This window comes from Leucoraja erinacea, chromosome 20 (genome assembly GCF_028641065.1).
Source record: "Leucoraja erinacea ecotype New England chromosome 20, Leri_hhj_1, whole genome shotgun sequence".
Taxonomy (NCBI): Eukaryota; Metazoa; Chordata; class Chondrichthyes; order Rajiformes; family Rajidae; genus Leucoraja; species Leucoraja erinaceus.
Window position 1 is genome coordinate 972,138 of NC_073396.1, and position 16,679 is coordinate 988,816.

General features: G+C 48.0%; 1 protein-coding gene across 2 annotated transcripts in view; it reads right to left on the bottom strand.

Annotated features, from left to right (window-relative positions):
* The window catches only part of pgap6 (post-glycosylphosphatidylinositol attachment to proteins 6), a 44,650-nt gene extending 30,921 nt beyond the window's left edge, over window positions 1–13,729 (bottom strand). For both annotated transcript variants that reach the window (XM_055650972.1, XM_055650973.1), the window contains exons 1-5: window positions 13,601–13,729; window positions 7,101–7,278; window positions 6,125–6,332; window positions 1,601–1,734; window positions 1,177–1,445 (exon numbers count right to left, since the gene is read on the bottom strand). In XM_055650972.1, the coding sequence (XP_055506947.1) occupies window positions 1,177–1,445; window positions 1,601–1,734; window positions 6,125–6,332; window positions 7,101–7,278; window positions 13,601–13,685 (874 nt within the window). In that variant the 5' untranslated portion in view covers window positions 13,686–13,729. The remainder of the gene's footprint in view (window positions 1–1,176; window positions 1,446–1,600; window positions 1,735–6,124; window positions 6,333–7,100; window positions 7,279–13,600) is intronic.
* Window positions 13,730–16,679: the final 2,950 nt, after the last annotated feature.

The following is a 16,679-nucleotide window of genomic DNA, read 5'->3' on the forward strand; positions in this document are numbered from 1 at the left end:
GGCCTAACATCGAGGATTTGGCGGCCTTTGCTGGAGACCGACCTATGAGAGCTCCACCGTGGGGAGCCTACAGGACTTTAACATCACGGAGCCCGCAATCCCTTTGCCAGGGATCGACCTCAGAGCTCCAACCGTGGGTGCTTGTGGACTTAATATCACGGGTCAGAGACCGACTTCGAGAACTACAAGCCACAGAAGCTTCGACATCGCAGACGGGGGGGGGGTTTTGATCGCCCCGACACGGGAGCTTCGATCGCCCCGACACGGGAGCTTCGACCGCACCTACGGATGGTTCGACTGCCCCGACAGCGGGAGAATAAAGAGGAAGAAGATTGGACTCTTTTTTTGCCTTCCATCGCAGTGAGGAATCCGCTGTGGTGGATGTTTATGTCAACTTCTATGTAGTTGTGTGTCTTGTTGCTTGTTTTGGTTGTATGGTAATTCGCATAACACTGTATCTTAATTGGTACGTGTGACAATAAAAGACCTTTGAATATCAAACTACTTCAATATTCTCAGTCTGAAAAAGGGTCTCAACCCAAAACGTCACCCATTCCTTCTCTCCAGAGATGCTGCCTGTCCCGCTGAGTTACTCCAGCATTTTGTGTCTATCTTGGGTTTAAACCGGCATTTATTTATACCCTGTTCTTTACGCCCAATGCCTTTGTTGTATCTCTCTCAAACTCATGCTTCGATTCATCGACTGGCTCCTTCATATCTCTCCCACCTTCACCAATGTTGCAGCCACTCCCACTCACTGCTGGACTTCTTCATGTTGTCATATCTCCACCCTCAGCATAACACTGCCATTCAGCACTGGGCTTCTGTCATTCCCTCCTCATTCTCTGTTGTATTTGCAATTCCTCAACTCCAAAAGCCCCATCAGTTTGATAACCTCACCCTGTCTAATCTTTCAGGCGTTTGGCAAAACCAATTATAACTGCAGATGCTGGTTGACACAAAATGCTGGAGTAACTCAGCGGGACATGCAGCAATATGACATTATAAGTCTTTATGAAGAAAGTATAAAGTAAATGCCAACTGTCCCAAACTAACTCCAAACTAACGTATTTTTCGGTGAAATGATACGTCAGACAATGTTGCCGCACGCGGCCAAGTGCAACAGGCCCTTAAGATTCTAAACTCAGAACAATCTGATGGCAAAGCTGAACATACCTGCCAACTGAGCTGCAATGTCGAAGAAAACCGACCAGTCAGCATTGCTATTTTCCACTGTGATCGGCAGCCATTTCATCCACGGTGGGGAGGCCAGCGTTTTCTTGCAGTTTACACTTTCACTGCAATGTACAACCTTCAGGTAAGAGTTAGGCAAGGAGTTTGATCCAATCAACAGGGTGACAGGACAAGCCTCCACAACCTGGTTGTTGACAACACAGTTTGTTATCTGAATGGCAAGTTGTACAGTGTTCTCAGGAATAAAAATTCTGAAAAGAATCAAAGCAAATAATGTGATCAGCCATGATCATAATGAATGGTGGTGCTGGCTCGAAGGGCCAAATGGCCTCCTCCTGCACCTATTTTCTATGTTTCTATGTATTTGTGTTCAGTTACGATGGTTTAAAACTAGCTGGTGGCTTACCTCATGTGTGTAACAGGGTGAATAAGAGACACACTCATCCGACGTGAAGTGTTCGGTTGAAGAACAGGGACGTTGAGCAATCGCTGAACAAACATTTGTGGCTGAAATATGTAGGAGCACTTGGCCGAGAAACCCTGCGGAGAGAAGCAAAGGTTAATACCCTGTCAACCCGATGGAATCAAATACTGATCGTGCAAAACTGTTACAGGTTTGAGGGCTTCATGATTAAAATGCTAGAGTCTTCGTTCAAAAACTGGGATTAGCAAGACGTGAACACTGGTTCAAACTACAACGGCAATTTAAAAATCAGACTCTGGATAAATTAAAATCTGTAAAAATATAATTGCAACCTGACTTCAAACATTTCCTTCAGAGATGCCAAAACAAATGACTATAAAGTCGTCTTCCAGATAAGTTTTGAGAACAAGGTCAGGTAATAACAGTAACCCTGTCAGCTCGCCTATAAAAAGGTTGGACCAATACTTTTGCAACCATTGTCATTATAGTACAATCTATATTAAGAAAATGGTTTGAGGCTGCAGGAGAATCTTGATGTAATGCGCCTAGTTTTGTTGCAGGATCTTATCACATCTCCCATGACGGATAGATTGCTGCATTCATTATATTTAATAACTTTACAGTAGATTTATAAACAGAAATTAATAGAGCAGAGTTGTGCCAAAAGGATCCTAATGTGGATACATGTGGAGTCTGGAGAATCAGCGACCGTGGGGCCAGACTGCACAGAGTGTGGATAGACACAAAGTGCTGGAGTAACTCAGTGGGTCAGGCAGCATCTGTGGAGAACAGGGATAGGTGACGTTTCACAGAATGCTGGAGTAACTCAGCGGGTGCAGCAGCATCTATGGAGCTATGGAAATAGGCAACGTTTCGGGCCGAAACCCTTCTGGGTTTCGGCCCGAAACAGAAGGGTTTCGGCCCGAAACTTTGCCTATTTCCAGAAGGGTTTCGGCCCGAAACGTTGCCTATTTCCTTAGCTCCACAGATGCTGCTGCACCATAACTCAGCGGGTCAGGCAGCATCTGTGGAGAACATGGATAGGTGACGTTTCACAGAGTGCTGGAGTAACTCAGCGGGTCAGGCAGCATCTGTGGAGAACCTGGATAGGTGACGTTTCACAGAGTGCTGGAGTAACTCAGCTGGCAGCAGCATCATGGAGCTATGGAAATAGCACGTTTCGGCCCGAAACGTTGAACTAGGGATAGGTTTCGGCCCGAAACTTTGCCACAGAAGGGTTTCGGGAAAGTAACTCAGCTTAGGTCCACAGAGCTGCAGCACCATCTGCGGGTCAGGCAGCATCTGTGGAGGGATAGGTGACGTTTCACAGAGTGTCGAGACTCCCGGGCCTTCAGCATCTGTGGAGAACATGGATAGGGGATTCACAGAGTGCTGGAGTAATCAGCAGGTCAGACAGCAATGTGGAGATAAATGGGAACGTTTCGGGTCGAGACCCTTCTTCAGATGAATGAATGAAATGAGATATGCAAAAAAAGAACTTTCACGATGAATGAAGATATGCAAAAAAGTCACGATGATGAAGGAAACAGGCCATTGTAAACTGATTGTAGATTGAAAATGAGAAGCTGGTGCGACTTGGGCGGGGGGGGAGAATAGAGAGAGAGAGAGAGGGGGAATGCCAGGGCTACCTGAAGTGAGAGAAATCAATATTGATACCACTGGGCTGTAAGCTGCCCAAGCGAAATATGAGATGCCGTTCCTCCAATTTGCATTTAGCCTCACTGACAATGGAGGAGACCAAGGACAGGAAGGTCTGGGTGGGAATGGGAAGGAGAATTAAATTGTCCAGCAACCGGGAGATCAGGTTGGTTCACGCGGGCTGAATGAAGGTGTTCCGCAAAACGATCGCCCTGTCTGTGTTTGGTCTCGCCGATGTATAAGAGTCCACATCTTGAACAACGGATACAGTAGATAAGGTTGGAGGAGGTGCAAGTGAACCTCTGCCTAACCTGAAAGGACTGTCGGGGTCCCTGGACAGAATCGAGGGAGGAGGAATAGCGAAAGGTGTTGCATCTTCTGCGGTTGCAGGGGAAGGTACCCGGGGAGGAGGTGGTTTGGGTGGGAACCAGGGAACGGTCTCTGCAGAGTTCAGTATGGGGTGGAGATGGGAAAATGTGGCTAGTGGTGGGATCCCGTTGGAGGTGGCAGAAATTTCCAGGAGTTTGTAAGTTTGTATGCGACGGCTGATGGGGTGGAAGGTAAGGACCAGGGGGACTCTGTCTCTGTTGCGACTGGGGGGGGGGGGGGGGGGGGGGGGGGGGGGGGGGGAGGGAGGAGAGCAAGGGTCTGTGTCTGAGACCCACAATATAAGGGAGGCATTGTTTGAACTTATCTGAGGGAGGGTTGGTGTGATTTTTATTCCAGCATCACAAGGGGGCAATAATATTCGCAGTTGAAACAGATCTTTGTTGTGTAAGACAATAATACACATGTGGAAGTTAATAATGATTTAAAGATACAAAATGGATTCTGCTGAAACTAAGACAGGCTTTCACCGTCTTCTATTAAATTGCAAATGCTTTCAGTGCATTAACAAAACTAGCAAACTGTTGATGTTCCCTTTCTAATAACATAAGTGAGATAACAAGCACCATGTAAACATTGAGAGAGAATTCAGACTATAAGTATAATGTGGGTCATAAGTGGAAAAAAACAAAATGCTTGTCTGCAGAAATATAACCTCGTATACCCATATATGGCTACCCCTTCCTCTGTCACAAGAACCTGTCAATCTTCTGATGCTATCAATCTTAAGGATCTATCAATCTTAAGAAGCAAGAGCCTGTACTAAACTTTATAGGTAACGTATTGCTGAATCGTCGAATTGTGGGGTATATATACACATGTACTGAAATCAACGTCACTTTGTGTGGGACTTCTCTGTATGGTCTGAAGAAATAGTTTTTACCACACCCGCCTGGCGTAATAAAGAGATTATATTTTATTTGCGTTTTTGTCGGTTTAAGAGTATTTGGACCACGACACACACACAGCAGAAACAGATTGATTGATTGATTATAACAATTAAGCACGGATACAGCCATCTCGGCCCTACAAGTCCATGCCCAAATTTTTTTTTTTTTTTTTTGATTGATTGATTGAAAGATACAGCACGGAAACATGCCGTTTTGCCCACCAAATCTACAATGATCTTTGATCATCCGTTCACACCAGTTCTGTTTCACCCACTCCCTACACACAAGGGGAAATTCACAGTTAACCTACAAACCCCAAAGACTTTGGGATATGGGAGGAAACCGGAGCACCCAGAGAAAACCCACAAGGTCACAGGGGGATCATGCAAACTCCACACAGATAGCACCAATGTCAAGTTTAAACCCGGGTCTCTGGTGCTGTGAGACATCGGCTCTACCAGCTGCGCCAACTTGCTGCCAGATGTTTGGTTTCTGTAAGGTCTGCTTACAACAACATTACTGGGGGTGTAAGATTAACAATCTACCACTGACAATCAGGAATAAAGATAGTAGCTGAGAGAAGCAGCAATGGAGGTTGAGTGGAGAGAATGGGATAACATTTGGGAAAAGCTGTTCAAATTCTGTACTAAGAATTCCAAAATTAAGTGAATATTAGTCTCACTTCTAAGAGTGGTGTTCAATTGCACCTCCCCACCTGTGACAGGTGAAGACTGCAACTTACATTCTGCTGCTTGGAATGTGACCCAGGTCCGCTGTTAGTACACAAAAGCAGTAGCACAAAAATAGTCCGAATGCCACAAAAGTGAAAAGGATACACAAAGAATGGCAGGTTGGTGAACATGCCCTATCATGCCTGTCTGAATTGGTGACTCAACATGGAAAGCCATCATTATCATTCAGATTCAGATTCAATCATCAAACTAAACAGGAAATTGCTTAATCACTCTGATTGTGCAGAAAATGTTCCTCTCCACAAGTGGAAACGTTAAACAGTTTCACCAAGGTTAATGCCACAACAGCATGAGTGGAGGTAGACACAAGTGCTGGAGAAACTCAGCGGGTGAGGCAGCATCTATGGAGCGAAGGAAATAGTCAATAGAAACCCTTCTTCAGACCGTCTCGTCCCGAAACGTTGCCTATTTCCTTCACTCCATAGATGCGGCCACACCCGTGGAGTTTCTCCAGCACTTTTGTCTACCTTCGATTTTCCAGCATCTGCAGTTCCTTCTTAAACTGGATGAGCGGAGAATACTTTGAACAGATTTGTCAACGAGTAGCTTATGCTGAATCATTCTATGAGCTTCTTCTCTGCTTGCGTTTGTGTCAGCAGACGTCTGCAGCAAGGTGATGCCATCCGGTTCGACATCCGTAGGTGCCCGCCCTATAAAGGCCGCATGCTCCGGGTTGGCGCCAAGCTACAGCGCTGCTCCATGTAAACATTGAGAGAGAATTCAGACTATAAGATTATAATGTGCGTCATAAGTAGATCAACTGAACGGTAAACTCTATGAGCAACAAGTTCTATGAGCAACTGAAGGGCAAAGTCTACCTTGAGTTCAATCTTGCCGTCATCTTCGGGGAGGTGTGCAGCCACAAACCAGTCACCCTGGACAGGGTTGCTGATGTTTAAGAAAACATTGGTATGGTCCCGGGTCAGCAAGGGTATGGTGATGTTAAATGAAGGGAGAGCAACAGTGTTTGTTCCAAACTTGGTGTGTAAAGGATTGATGACTGGAGGGGCGCCTGCACGGAAATGGCTATTTAAAACAAAAAACAAAGTAAATTAGATCAAAAACTACTGTGCAACAACCCAAACACAGAAGGTAGACAAAAATGCTGGAGAAACTCAGCGGGTAAGGCAGCATCTATGGAGCGAAGGAATAGGCGATGTGAAACGTCACCTATTCCTTTGCTCCATAGATGCTGCCTCACCCACTGAGTTTCCAGAAGGGTCTCGACCCGAAACGTCGCCTATTCCTTCGCTCCATAGATGCTGCCTCACGCGCTGAGTTTCTCCAGCATTTGTGTCTACCTTCGATTTTTCCAGCATCTGCAGTTCTTTCTTAAACCTAAACACAGAATATATTTTGGCAAAATGTGTAGGAAAGAACTGTAGATGCTGGTTTAAATCGTAGACACAAAAAGCTGGAGTAACTCAGCGGGACAGGCGGCATCTCTGGAGAGAAGGAATGGGTGACGTCTGAAGAAGGGGCTCGACCCGAAACGTCACCCGTTCCTTCTCTCCAGAGATGCTGCCTGTCCCGCTGAGTCACTCCAGCATTTTGTGTCTATCGTCGATACATTTTGGCAATATATTTTGACTAATTACGCTACATACATAAAACAGGAATTGATAAAAAAATGAGAAAGAATTACCTTGAATTAAAATACAACTTTAATTGCTAATATTGTGAATTTACCCTCTGTTTGCCCTTGGACATTTATTGGTTAGAGTTAGTTGTTACTGAATAATTTCAACCTTATGAAACGTTATTTTCCGCTCAAGTGTGCAAAAGCGTACGTACGCAGTAATGTTGATATTCTGGCATTGCGCTCCCTTTCCTTTGGAGGTTTGTAAAATCATTCTCATCACCACAGTATTCTCCGGCACGCGGAAGACAAATAGACGAGCACTTCCATACCAATGGTACAGAGAAAGTTTCTGAGGAGCTTGGGAGTAATATTCAGACACATAGGTAGGGCCTGTCAGAACAAGGACAATAGTTTATATGCATGTGATCTGGACAATTTTAATTATGTACACAATAGCAAACAAAATAGCAAAGACTTTCAGTAAAGGACATTTTTTAATGGATTCCTATCAAATTGGGATAAAATGCTTCAGATGTTGCGAAGAAACCTCCTAACCCAATTTAAAACAACAGTCTTTCATCACAAAGAGCATGCAAATATTCACACTGTGACAATGATATTCTGCATGTTTATGGTGATTTTGTCAAGTTAATTATTACAATAACATGCAAACACATTTTGTACGTGTTAGTACGGGTGTCTGGGGTTATGGGGAGAAGGCAGGAGAATGGGGTTAGGAGGGAGAGATAGATCAGTCATGATTGAATGGCAGAGTAGACGATGGGCCGAATGGCCTAATTCTGCTCCTATCACTTCTGACCTTGTGACATAGATTCTATGTAACCATTGGGGATACACAGGCCACACGTCATCTGTGGAGAGGCAAACAGACATACATCACAACCATCAGGGTGGTGAATCTGTGGAATACTTTGCCACAGAAGGCTGTGGGGGTGGGAGATTGCAACCTTCACGTGGTCTGCCCTGTTTCGACGAATGCAATCAACCCGGTGTGCACAATCAAGTAAGATCAAAAAGAACAATTTGTCCTACAACTTTAGGCTGTACATGCCATACGCAAGAAGAAGACTGTGGAGGCAAAGTCTGTGGATATATTTAAGGCAAAGTTCGATAGATTCTGATTAGTGCAGGTGTCGGAGGTTATGGGGAGAAGGCAGGAGAATGAGGTTAGGAGGGAGAGATAGATCAGCCATGATTGAATGGCGGAGTAGACTTGATGGGGCCGAATGGCCTAATTCTACTCCTATCACTTATGACCTTATGATCACCTCTCATTGGAAATGAAGCAAGGTGCGAGTTGCAGAGAGAGGTGGAGACTGTGGGTGGGCAGAGGGAGGTTCCAAAGGAGACAGTGACACAAGTGGCTGCAGTGTTTGGTGCAGCAGTGCCCTGAATGTATGTATGTCTGGAGGAGGTGTAACTACAGTGTCGAGCCCACAGAAGAGGCGCTGGCTCTCGAGTTTAACTGCGCTTTGTTTCACACAGCATACGATGCTTCACACACACGGATGGATTGTCAACAATGCAGGTATTGTGCTGGCCAGTGGGCTGGAGGTGGATCATGTGCCTCTCAGCAGCCTATGGTACAGTAAACAAAATCTATCCACTCAACAAAAACAAATCTATTTATAAAGTCAGAGAGAGCAGGAAGAACAGCTACTGCTGGCTACAGAGAGTCACCTGCCCACCAAACCTCACTCTATCCTGGCTCATCTTGGTCAATAAAGGACGCCTCATGTACTCACCACCATTTTGACAACTTTCAATTCCCTGGCCCCTATCACTCACCTGCAGCTTGGGGTATAGAAAGCTGAGGTATTTCACATTTTTCACACAGAGAGTGGTAAATCTCCGGAATTCTCTGCCACAGAAGGTAGTTGAGGCCGGTTCATTGGCTATATTTAAGAGGGAGTTAGATGTGGCCCTTGTGGCTAAGGGGATCAGGGGGGTATGGAGAGAAGGCAGGTTGGGATACCGAGTTGGATGATCAGCCATGATCATATTGAATGGCGGTGCAGGCTCGAAGGGCCGAATGGCTACTCCTGCACCTATTTTCTATGTTTCTATGTGTTACCCCCCATCCAGGAAGGTCTTGGGGACCTCTGCTTCCTCCTGGAACACTCCACTAGTTCACCCGCCACTAACACCCTCACCCTTAACACCTTACAACTCGAGGGGGAGAGAAGCATCTCTGAAGGCACATGAAGACTGAGGAGCAACAAAAAAAGCCACGACCTTTTAGAGCCTGCGGGAAGTATGGAAGGGGAGGGATGGGATGGGGTATCGTTGTGAATGTTGAGTACGGAGCTATGAAAGGTATAGATGCCGTTCCACTGGGGGAAGAGTGAACGATACAATGGAGGTGTAAGGAAGCAAGAGGGCAGCCTGAGGTCGACATGCTTAGCGCATGGTCAATCGCCCCTAGACTCTGACATCAGAGGCGGTAGGGGGTGCAGAATCCATACTGGTAAGAGTTGAACCAGGTGAGGAAGGTTGGATCTCGATTGGCCGCGGGACAATCGCCATCGCCAGCCGGGGGCTTTGACTTTGACTCTGACTCTGACATCGGGGGGGGGGCGGGGGGGGGAGTGCAGTGGAAAGATAAGTTTATTTGGCCTTCCATCACAGCTATGTGATGGATGTTTATGTAAAATGTAAATTATGTTGGGCCTGGGGTCTATTTGTGTGTAATGTATGGCTGCAGAAATGGCATTTCATTTGGACCTCCAGGGGTCCAAATGACAATTAAATAGACTATTGACTATTGATCTACAATGTAAAAGTATACAGGAATGAGCAGGAACAATTGGGAATGGTCGTGGCTACAGAAATGTTACTTGTGACTTGCATTAAGGCAGTAAGTTCCAATGTCAGGGAAGGGGCAGAATCCAGATTAGATTGGTGGGAAAGATGGACATAGGTTTGATATTTGCTCATTGATAACAAAGTTGAGAAATAGATAAGAAAGCAAAGTGCAAACATACACACCTCTCCAAACACATTCCTCTTTTGGGGCAAGGTTTCCTAATGTGTTCTTTGTACTTTGTTGCACTTCAGAGAGAAGGCATTCATTAAGAAGCCACATAAAAGGTAACTGAACAGGATGATAGAACATAAATTTGGGGGTAATATAGTCAGGATCCTCCCTCGGACTGATTGGGTTGGGGGGAAGAAAGCTGTTGGAGAGGAAGGGCAGGACAAAGCCTGGACACAAAATGCTGGAGTATCTCAGCAGGACAGGCAGCATCTCTAGAGAGGACAGGGTCGCATTTTGGGTTGAGACCGTTCATAGTGATAGGTGGATACAGGTGAGTCAGAATATTAAAGAAAGTACTGCACATGCTGGAAAACGGCACCTATTCCTTCGCTCCATAGATGCTGCCTCACCCGCTGAGTTTCCAGAAGGGTCTCGACCCGAAACGTCACCTATTCCTTCGCTCAACTACATGCTGCCCCACATGCTGAGTTTCTCCAGCATTTTTGTCTACTGTCAGAATATTAATGTCATTTTTGGATTGGGAATCAGGGTGCCAAGAGACAAAAGTGTTGGGGCCTTAATTATTCACAATCTATGATGGACGAAGGGGCAAAGTAAACCGAGGACAAATTTGCTACCGATACAGATATCAAGCAAGGAGTGTCACTACAAGCTTTCAGCTGCATTGCAGATCTGGTGAGTGAGTTGGAAACAAGTTACAGATGCCATATAATATGAGGAAGTATGAGGTTAACCACTCGAGAAGGAAATGGAAAAGGAATATTACTTAAACACTGAGATCACAAAATGTTGCAATGCAAAGGGGATCTGGCAGTCCCCATACATGAAAAACAAAAGGAGAATCTGCTAAAACATCCGTTTGTCTCCGTTTCACTTCCAGGCTTTGCACTTACTCCACCCATCAGCCCACCTCCTCCCCTCACCTGTATCCACCCATCACTTGCCTCCCATCCCCACCTCCCCTTTTCAGCTTTGTCGCCCTACTCCTTCAGTCTGAAGAATGAAAAACAAGGAACAGCAGATGCCGCTTTACAAAAAAAGACCCAACGTGCTGGAGTAACTCAGTGGGTCAGGCAGCATTCCTGGAGAATATTGATAGGTTATCGGACCAATACCCTTCCTCAGTGATTCTGGGAGGGAAGAGCTGGCAGAGCCTGGCAAGTTGTTGTAGATGACAGGACTGATTGTAGTGAGGGGGGGCATCACCTGTTCATTCCCTGCACGGATGCTGGCTGACATGATGAGTTGCTCCAGCACTTTGTGTTTTTTTTACATTATATAACATTGCGTTATAAAAACAACCGTGTCAATAAGGAAAGAGAGGTTAGAGGCTAGAGTTTCAAACCAACAACAATCTTTTTTTCTCCCACTGGGTAATAAATATCTTTTGAATAACCATATTTATTTTTATTACTGCAACCTAAAAATACTTAAGACAGTTTGATCGCGTATTATGGTACAAGTCGATAGAAGTGACACAGTGAGCGTTGAATTCTCTAATGTTAGGTAACTTCTTCATACACTCCCTTCCCATTATTCCCTCCCCCTCCCCCTCCCACTTCCTCAACGAAAAGAAGGTTAACCAGTTCCACGGATACCAGCAATGAATCCTTCTTGGGATCACACCGCCTCGAGACAACTATTGGCCCATCATGAACCATCCTGCCTGAGCACATCTATTGCCATTCCCTGATTTGTCCTGCTCTTCCCTTGCTTCCAGATCCACCCCCTCCTGCCCCAACAATCACTGAAGGGTCATCCCCCAAAACGTCACCTATCCATGTTCTCCACAGATGCTGCCTGACCCGCTGAGTTACTCCAGCACTCTGTGTGTATCTTCAATAGAAGTGGCTGCCTGTTCATTTCAATGCCTCCCACCCCCCCTTCCGTAAATCTTAAGAGATGATGATGATTGAATACTGCAGGGAAGTTACGTGGAAACAGCATTTTTCCCCTGGACATGTTTTTCTTATTTAACAAAACTTTTCTTCTGCTTGTCAGTTTCCAAAGTAACTTGACGCGGTTCTCTACTTCCTGATCGAGATCATGTTATAAGTGATTTGGGCCCAAACAATGTTCAATGAGTCATCCAATGCAACATTCAAGTCACGTTATGGATGCATGCTTTACAGGTGAACGACCTGTACTGCAGACCCAACTCCACAATCACATCCCATATTCCTGATGGTTCAAAGGGATGGGGAGGGGGGGGGGGGGGGGGGGGGGGGGTTAGAGCAAGGAGATGGCTCAGGGAGGATGGGACAGAGAAGGTGGGGATAAGGAAGGGGTTGTGCAGGTATGGGAAGAAGGGGATGTGGGGGTATAGGGGACAGGGATTGGGATGATGGGGGAATGGGGTGAAGTGTGGGCGGTGGGTGGAGGGGGTGGGGGGAAGGGAATGCACAGGTATGGGAGGAGGGAGACAATATAGAGGGTAGGGGTGAGATGGTCTGGGGATGGAAGCAGAGATTGGTGACAGTGGGGGCAGGTGTGGGGGGTATGTTAGGGGGTGGGGACGGGGTGAGGGGGATGGGGACAGGGGGAGGGCAGGGGATGGTAACGGGGGTGGGGATGGGGCGGGGGGATGCAGCAGAGACGGGGGGCAGGCGTGGGGCACAGGGCAGGTGGTGAGGATCGAGAAGGGGGTGAGGCTGATGAGGGTGGGGACTAGAGAGAGGCAAGGGTGATGGGTAGAGAAAGGAACTGCAGGTGCTGGTTTAAATCGTTGACACAGAAAGCTGGAGTAACTCAGCGGGTCAGGCAGCATCTCTGGAGAGCAGGAATGGGTGACGTTTCGGGTCGAGACGTCTGAAGAAGGAAGCGGGACAGGTGGAGGGTGAGGGGGGGGCAGGTACAGGGGGTTGACGGTGAGGATGAGGGGTGACGGTGAGGGCAGGTACAGGGTGATGGAGCCAGGTGTTGGGGACGGGGTGAGGGCAGGTATAGGGGGGTGGGTGAGGGGTGAGGGTGGGGGCAGGTACAGGTGGTGGGGGGGGGTGTGGTGTGGGGGGGTGGGATGATGGGGGCAGGTACAGGGGGGGGGGGGAGTGAGGGTGGGTGTGACGGTACAGGGTGGGTGTGGGACGGTGGGGTGACGGTGAGGACAGGTACGGGGTGTTGGAGCCAGGTGTTGGGGACGGGGTGAGGGCAGGTACAGTGGGGTGGGAGGGGCAGGTACAGGGGAGGGTGGGGGTGTGAGGGATGGGTGAGGGCAGGTACAGGGTGATGGAGCCAGGTGTTGGGGACGGGGAGGGGGGACAGGTACAGGGGGGGGGGGGGGGGGGGGGGGGGGGGGGTGGGGGGGTGACGGTGACGGTGAGGACAGGTACAGGGTGGGGGGGTGGGGACGGGGTGAGGGGTGGGGGCAGGTACAAGGGGGGTTGAGGGTGAGGGTGTGGGGACAGGTACAGGGTGACGGAGCCAGGTGACGGGGGACGGGGTGGGGCAGGTACAGGGGGGGATGTGGGGGTGACGGTGAGTATGAGGGTGATGGGTGAGGGCAGGTACAGGGTGATGGAGTGGTGGGGGGGGGACGGGAGTGAGGGTGGGGGGGGGCAGGTACAGGTGTTGGGGACTGGGTGGGGGGGGGGGGGGGGGGGGGGGAAACACGGATCACCGGCCGCCCACCTTCAGGCCGGGCCGAGCGGCCGCCGCGCGGACCTAGCCCCCGCTACGCCCCGCCCCCACACTTACCCGCCAGCCGGGCGCTGCCGCCGAGCAGCTGTAACGCGAGCACCAGGAGAGCGAGGAAGCGGCAGAGCGGACGGTGCGGTGCCATGGCGGGCCCGGGCCTCCGCTTCCTCCCCCGCCTACCTACCGGCCCGCCCGGCGCCTGACGTCAGCGCTCTGTGACGTCAACGCCCGCCCGCCTACCGGCCCGCCCGGCGCCTGACGTCAGCGCTCTGTGACGTCAACGCCTACCCGCCCGGCGCCTGACGTCAGCGCTCTGTGACGTCAAGCGCTCTGTGACGTCAACGCCCGCCCGGCGCCTGACGTCGTCAGCGCTCTGTGACGTCGACGTCCGCCCGCCCGGCGCCTGACGTACGACGCACACCTGACGCACAGGCGTGCCTCACCTGTGGAGTAGGGACATCCTGGCCTCACCTGTGGTCGCCCCCCCCTCCAGCAGCCAGGTGAACACTAGGTTCTTTGGTGGACAGTGCTGAGGCTCAAATACTCCACAGCATTGATGCAAACCCTTCAGCCCAGGCTCATCAAAGCCTCCACTGCATTGTGTTCCACTGGTGCAGAACCTTCAGCCCTGGCTCAAGGAGAAATGGAAGGAGGGACAGTTTCTTCCCAGTTGTTATCAGGCAACTGAATCATCCTACCCCGATTAGAGAGCAGTCCTGACCTCCGTGTAGGAAGGAACTGCAGATGCTGGTTTATACCGAAGGTAAATATAAAAAAGGTGGAATAACTCAGCGGGACAGGCAGCATCTCTGGAGAGAAGGAATGGGTGACGTTTCGGGTCGAGACCCTTCTTCAGGCTGGTTGGGGAGAAGGGAAACTAGAAAAGGGTCTTGAACCGAAACGTCACCCATTCCTTCTCTCCAAGATGCCGCCTGTCCCGCCGAGTTACTTCAACAGTTACTCCACCAAGGGAAACGAGAGATATGGACATAGAAACATAGAAAATAGGTGCTGGAGTAGGTCATTTGACCCTTCGAGCCAGGATCTCTATTCAATATGATCATGGCTGATCATCCAAAATCAATACCTGTTTATGGCTTTTTCCCCATATCCCTTGATTCCTCTAGCCCCAAGAGCTAAATCTAACTACGATGATGTAGAGAGATAAATGATTGAAAGATATGCAAAAAGTAACGATGACAAAGGAAACAGGCTATTTTTAGCAGGTCGTTGGGTGAAAACAAGAAGCCGGGTCTACCTGAAGTTAGAGAAATCAATAGTCATACCACTGAGCAGTAAGCTGCCCAAGTGAAATATGAGATGCTGTTCCTTCAATTTGCTTTTAATTCCGCACTCTGACAATGGAGGAGACCTATGACAGAAAGGTCAGTGGGAATGGGAAGGAGAATTAAAGTGTTTGGCAACCGGGAGATCCAGTCGGTTCAGGCAGACTGAGCGAAGGTGTTCAGCGAAACGATCATCCAGTCTACGTTCATTGGAGACCTTCAAGACAGTAATTGGTTGACTTACTTTAATTGGTCTTTTTTAGATTCTTGATTAGTACGGGTGTCAGGGGTTATGGGGAGAAGGCAGGAGAATGGGGTTAGAAGGGAGAGATAGATCAGCCATGATTGAATGGCAGAGTAGACTTGATGGGCCGAATGGCCTAATTCTTCTCCTATCACTTATGACCTTGTGACTTTACCTTGCTGTAAACGTTATTCCCTTTATCCTGTGTCTGCACACAGTGGACGACTCGATTGTAATCTAGTATTGTCTTTCCACTGACTGGTTAGCACACAACAAGAGCTTTTCACTGTACCTTGATACACGTGACAATAAACTCAACTGGATGTGTCACCCTAATTTAAGCCTTTGATTTACTCCAGTTTTGTTCCTTTGCTTTTCTTTAATCACAGAAGCAGGTAACTCAGCGTGCAGTCTCCACTGTTCTCCAGCAGACTCCCAGCACAACATCATATAAATCCCAAATATAATAATTAATCTGGGGTGAAATTAACTCACAAAAATCTCATATTACTACAACAATAATAAAATGAGTAGCTTTATTACAATAACGCACTAATATTGACCAGTAAACTACAAGAATGTAACACAATAAACAAAGATCACAAAAGCTTACGTTTAAATAAGCAGAGAGAAACATAAAGTCATACAACATGTGAACCTTCCAATCCATGCTGACCAAATGCCCCATCGAAGCTAGTCCCATTTGTCCACGGAATTAGCATCCGAGATGTCATAGCCATAGAATTATACCGTGTGGAAACAGACTCTTTGGCCCAACTTGCCCACAACGGACAACATGCCCCAGCTACACTAGTCACACCTGCCTGCACTTGGTCCATATCTCTCCAAACCTGTCCTATCCAAGTACATGTCTAACTGTTTCTTAAATGTTGGGATAGTCCCAGCCTCAACTGGAGGTAATTGTTCCATACACCCACCACCCTTTGTGCAAAAAAGTTACCCCTCAGATCCCTATTAAATCTTTTCATCTTCACCTTAAACCTATGTCTTCTGGTCCTCAATTCACCTACTCTGGGCATCTACCCGATCTATTCCGCTCATGATCTTATATACCTCTATAAGATCGCCCCACATCTTCCTGCGCTCCAAGGAGTAAAGTCCCAGCCTACTCAACCTCTCCCTATAGCTCACACCCTCTAGTCCTGGCAACATCCTCGTAAATCCTATCTGTACCCTTTCCAGCTTGACAACATCTTTCCTATAACACGGTGCCCAGAACTGAACATAATACTCTAAATGCGGCCTTACCAACGTCTTATACAACTGCAACATCACCTCCCAGCTTCTACACTCTATACTCTGACCGATGAAGGCCAACGTGACAAAAGCCTTTTTGACTACCCAATCTACCTGCGACTCCACCTTCAAGGAACCATGCACCTGTACTCCTAGATCCCTCTGCTCTACAACACTCCCAGAGACGGACCATTCACTGTGTAGGTCCTGCCCTTGTTAGACGTCCCAAAATGTAACACCTCACATTTTTCTGCATTCAATTCCATCAACCATTCCTCAGCCCACCTGGCCCTCTTTAGTGAATGTAGTTCTCCCCTACTGTTGTCATAGATGGATGCCTCACCCACTGTGC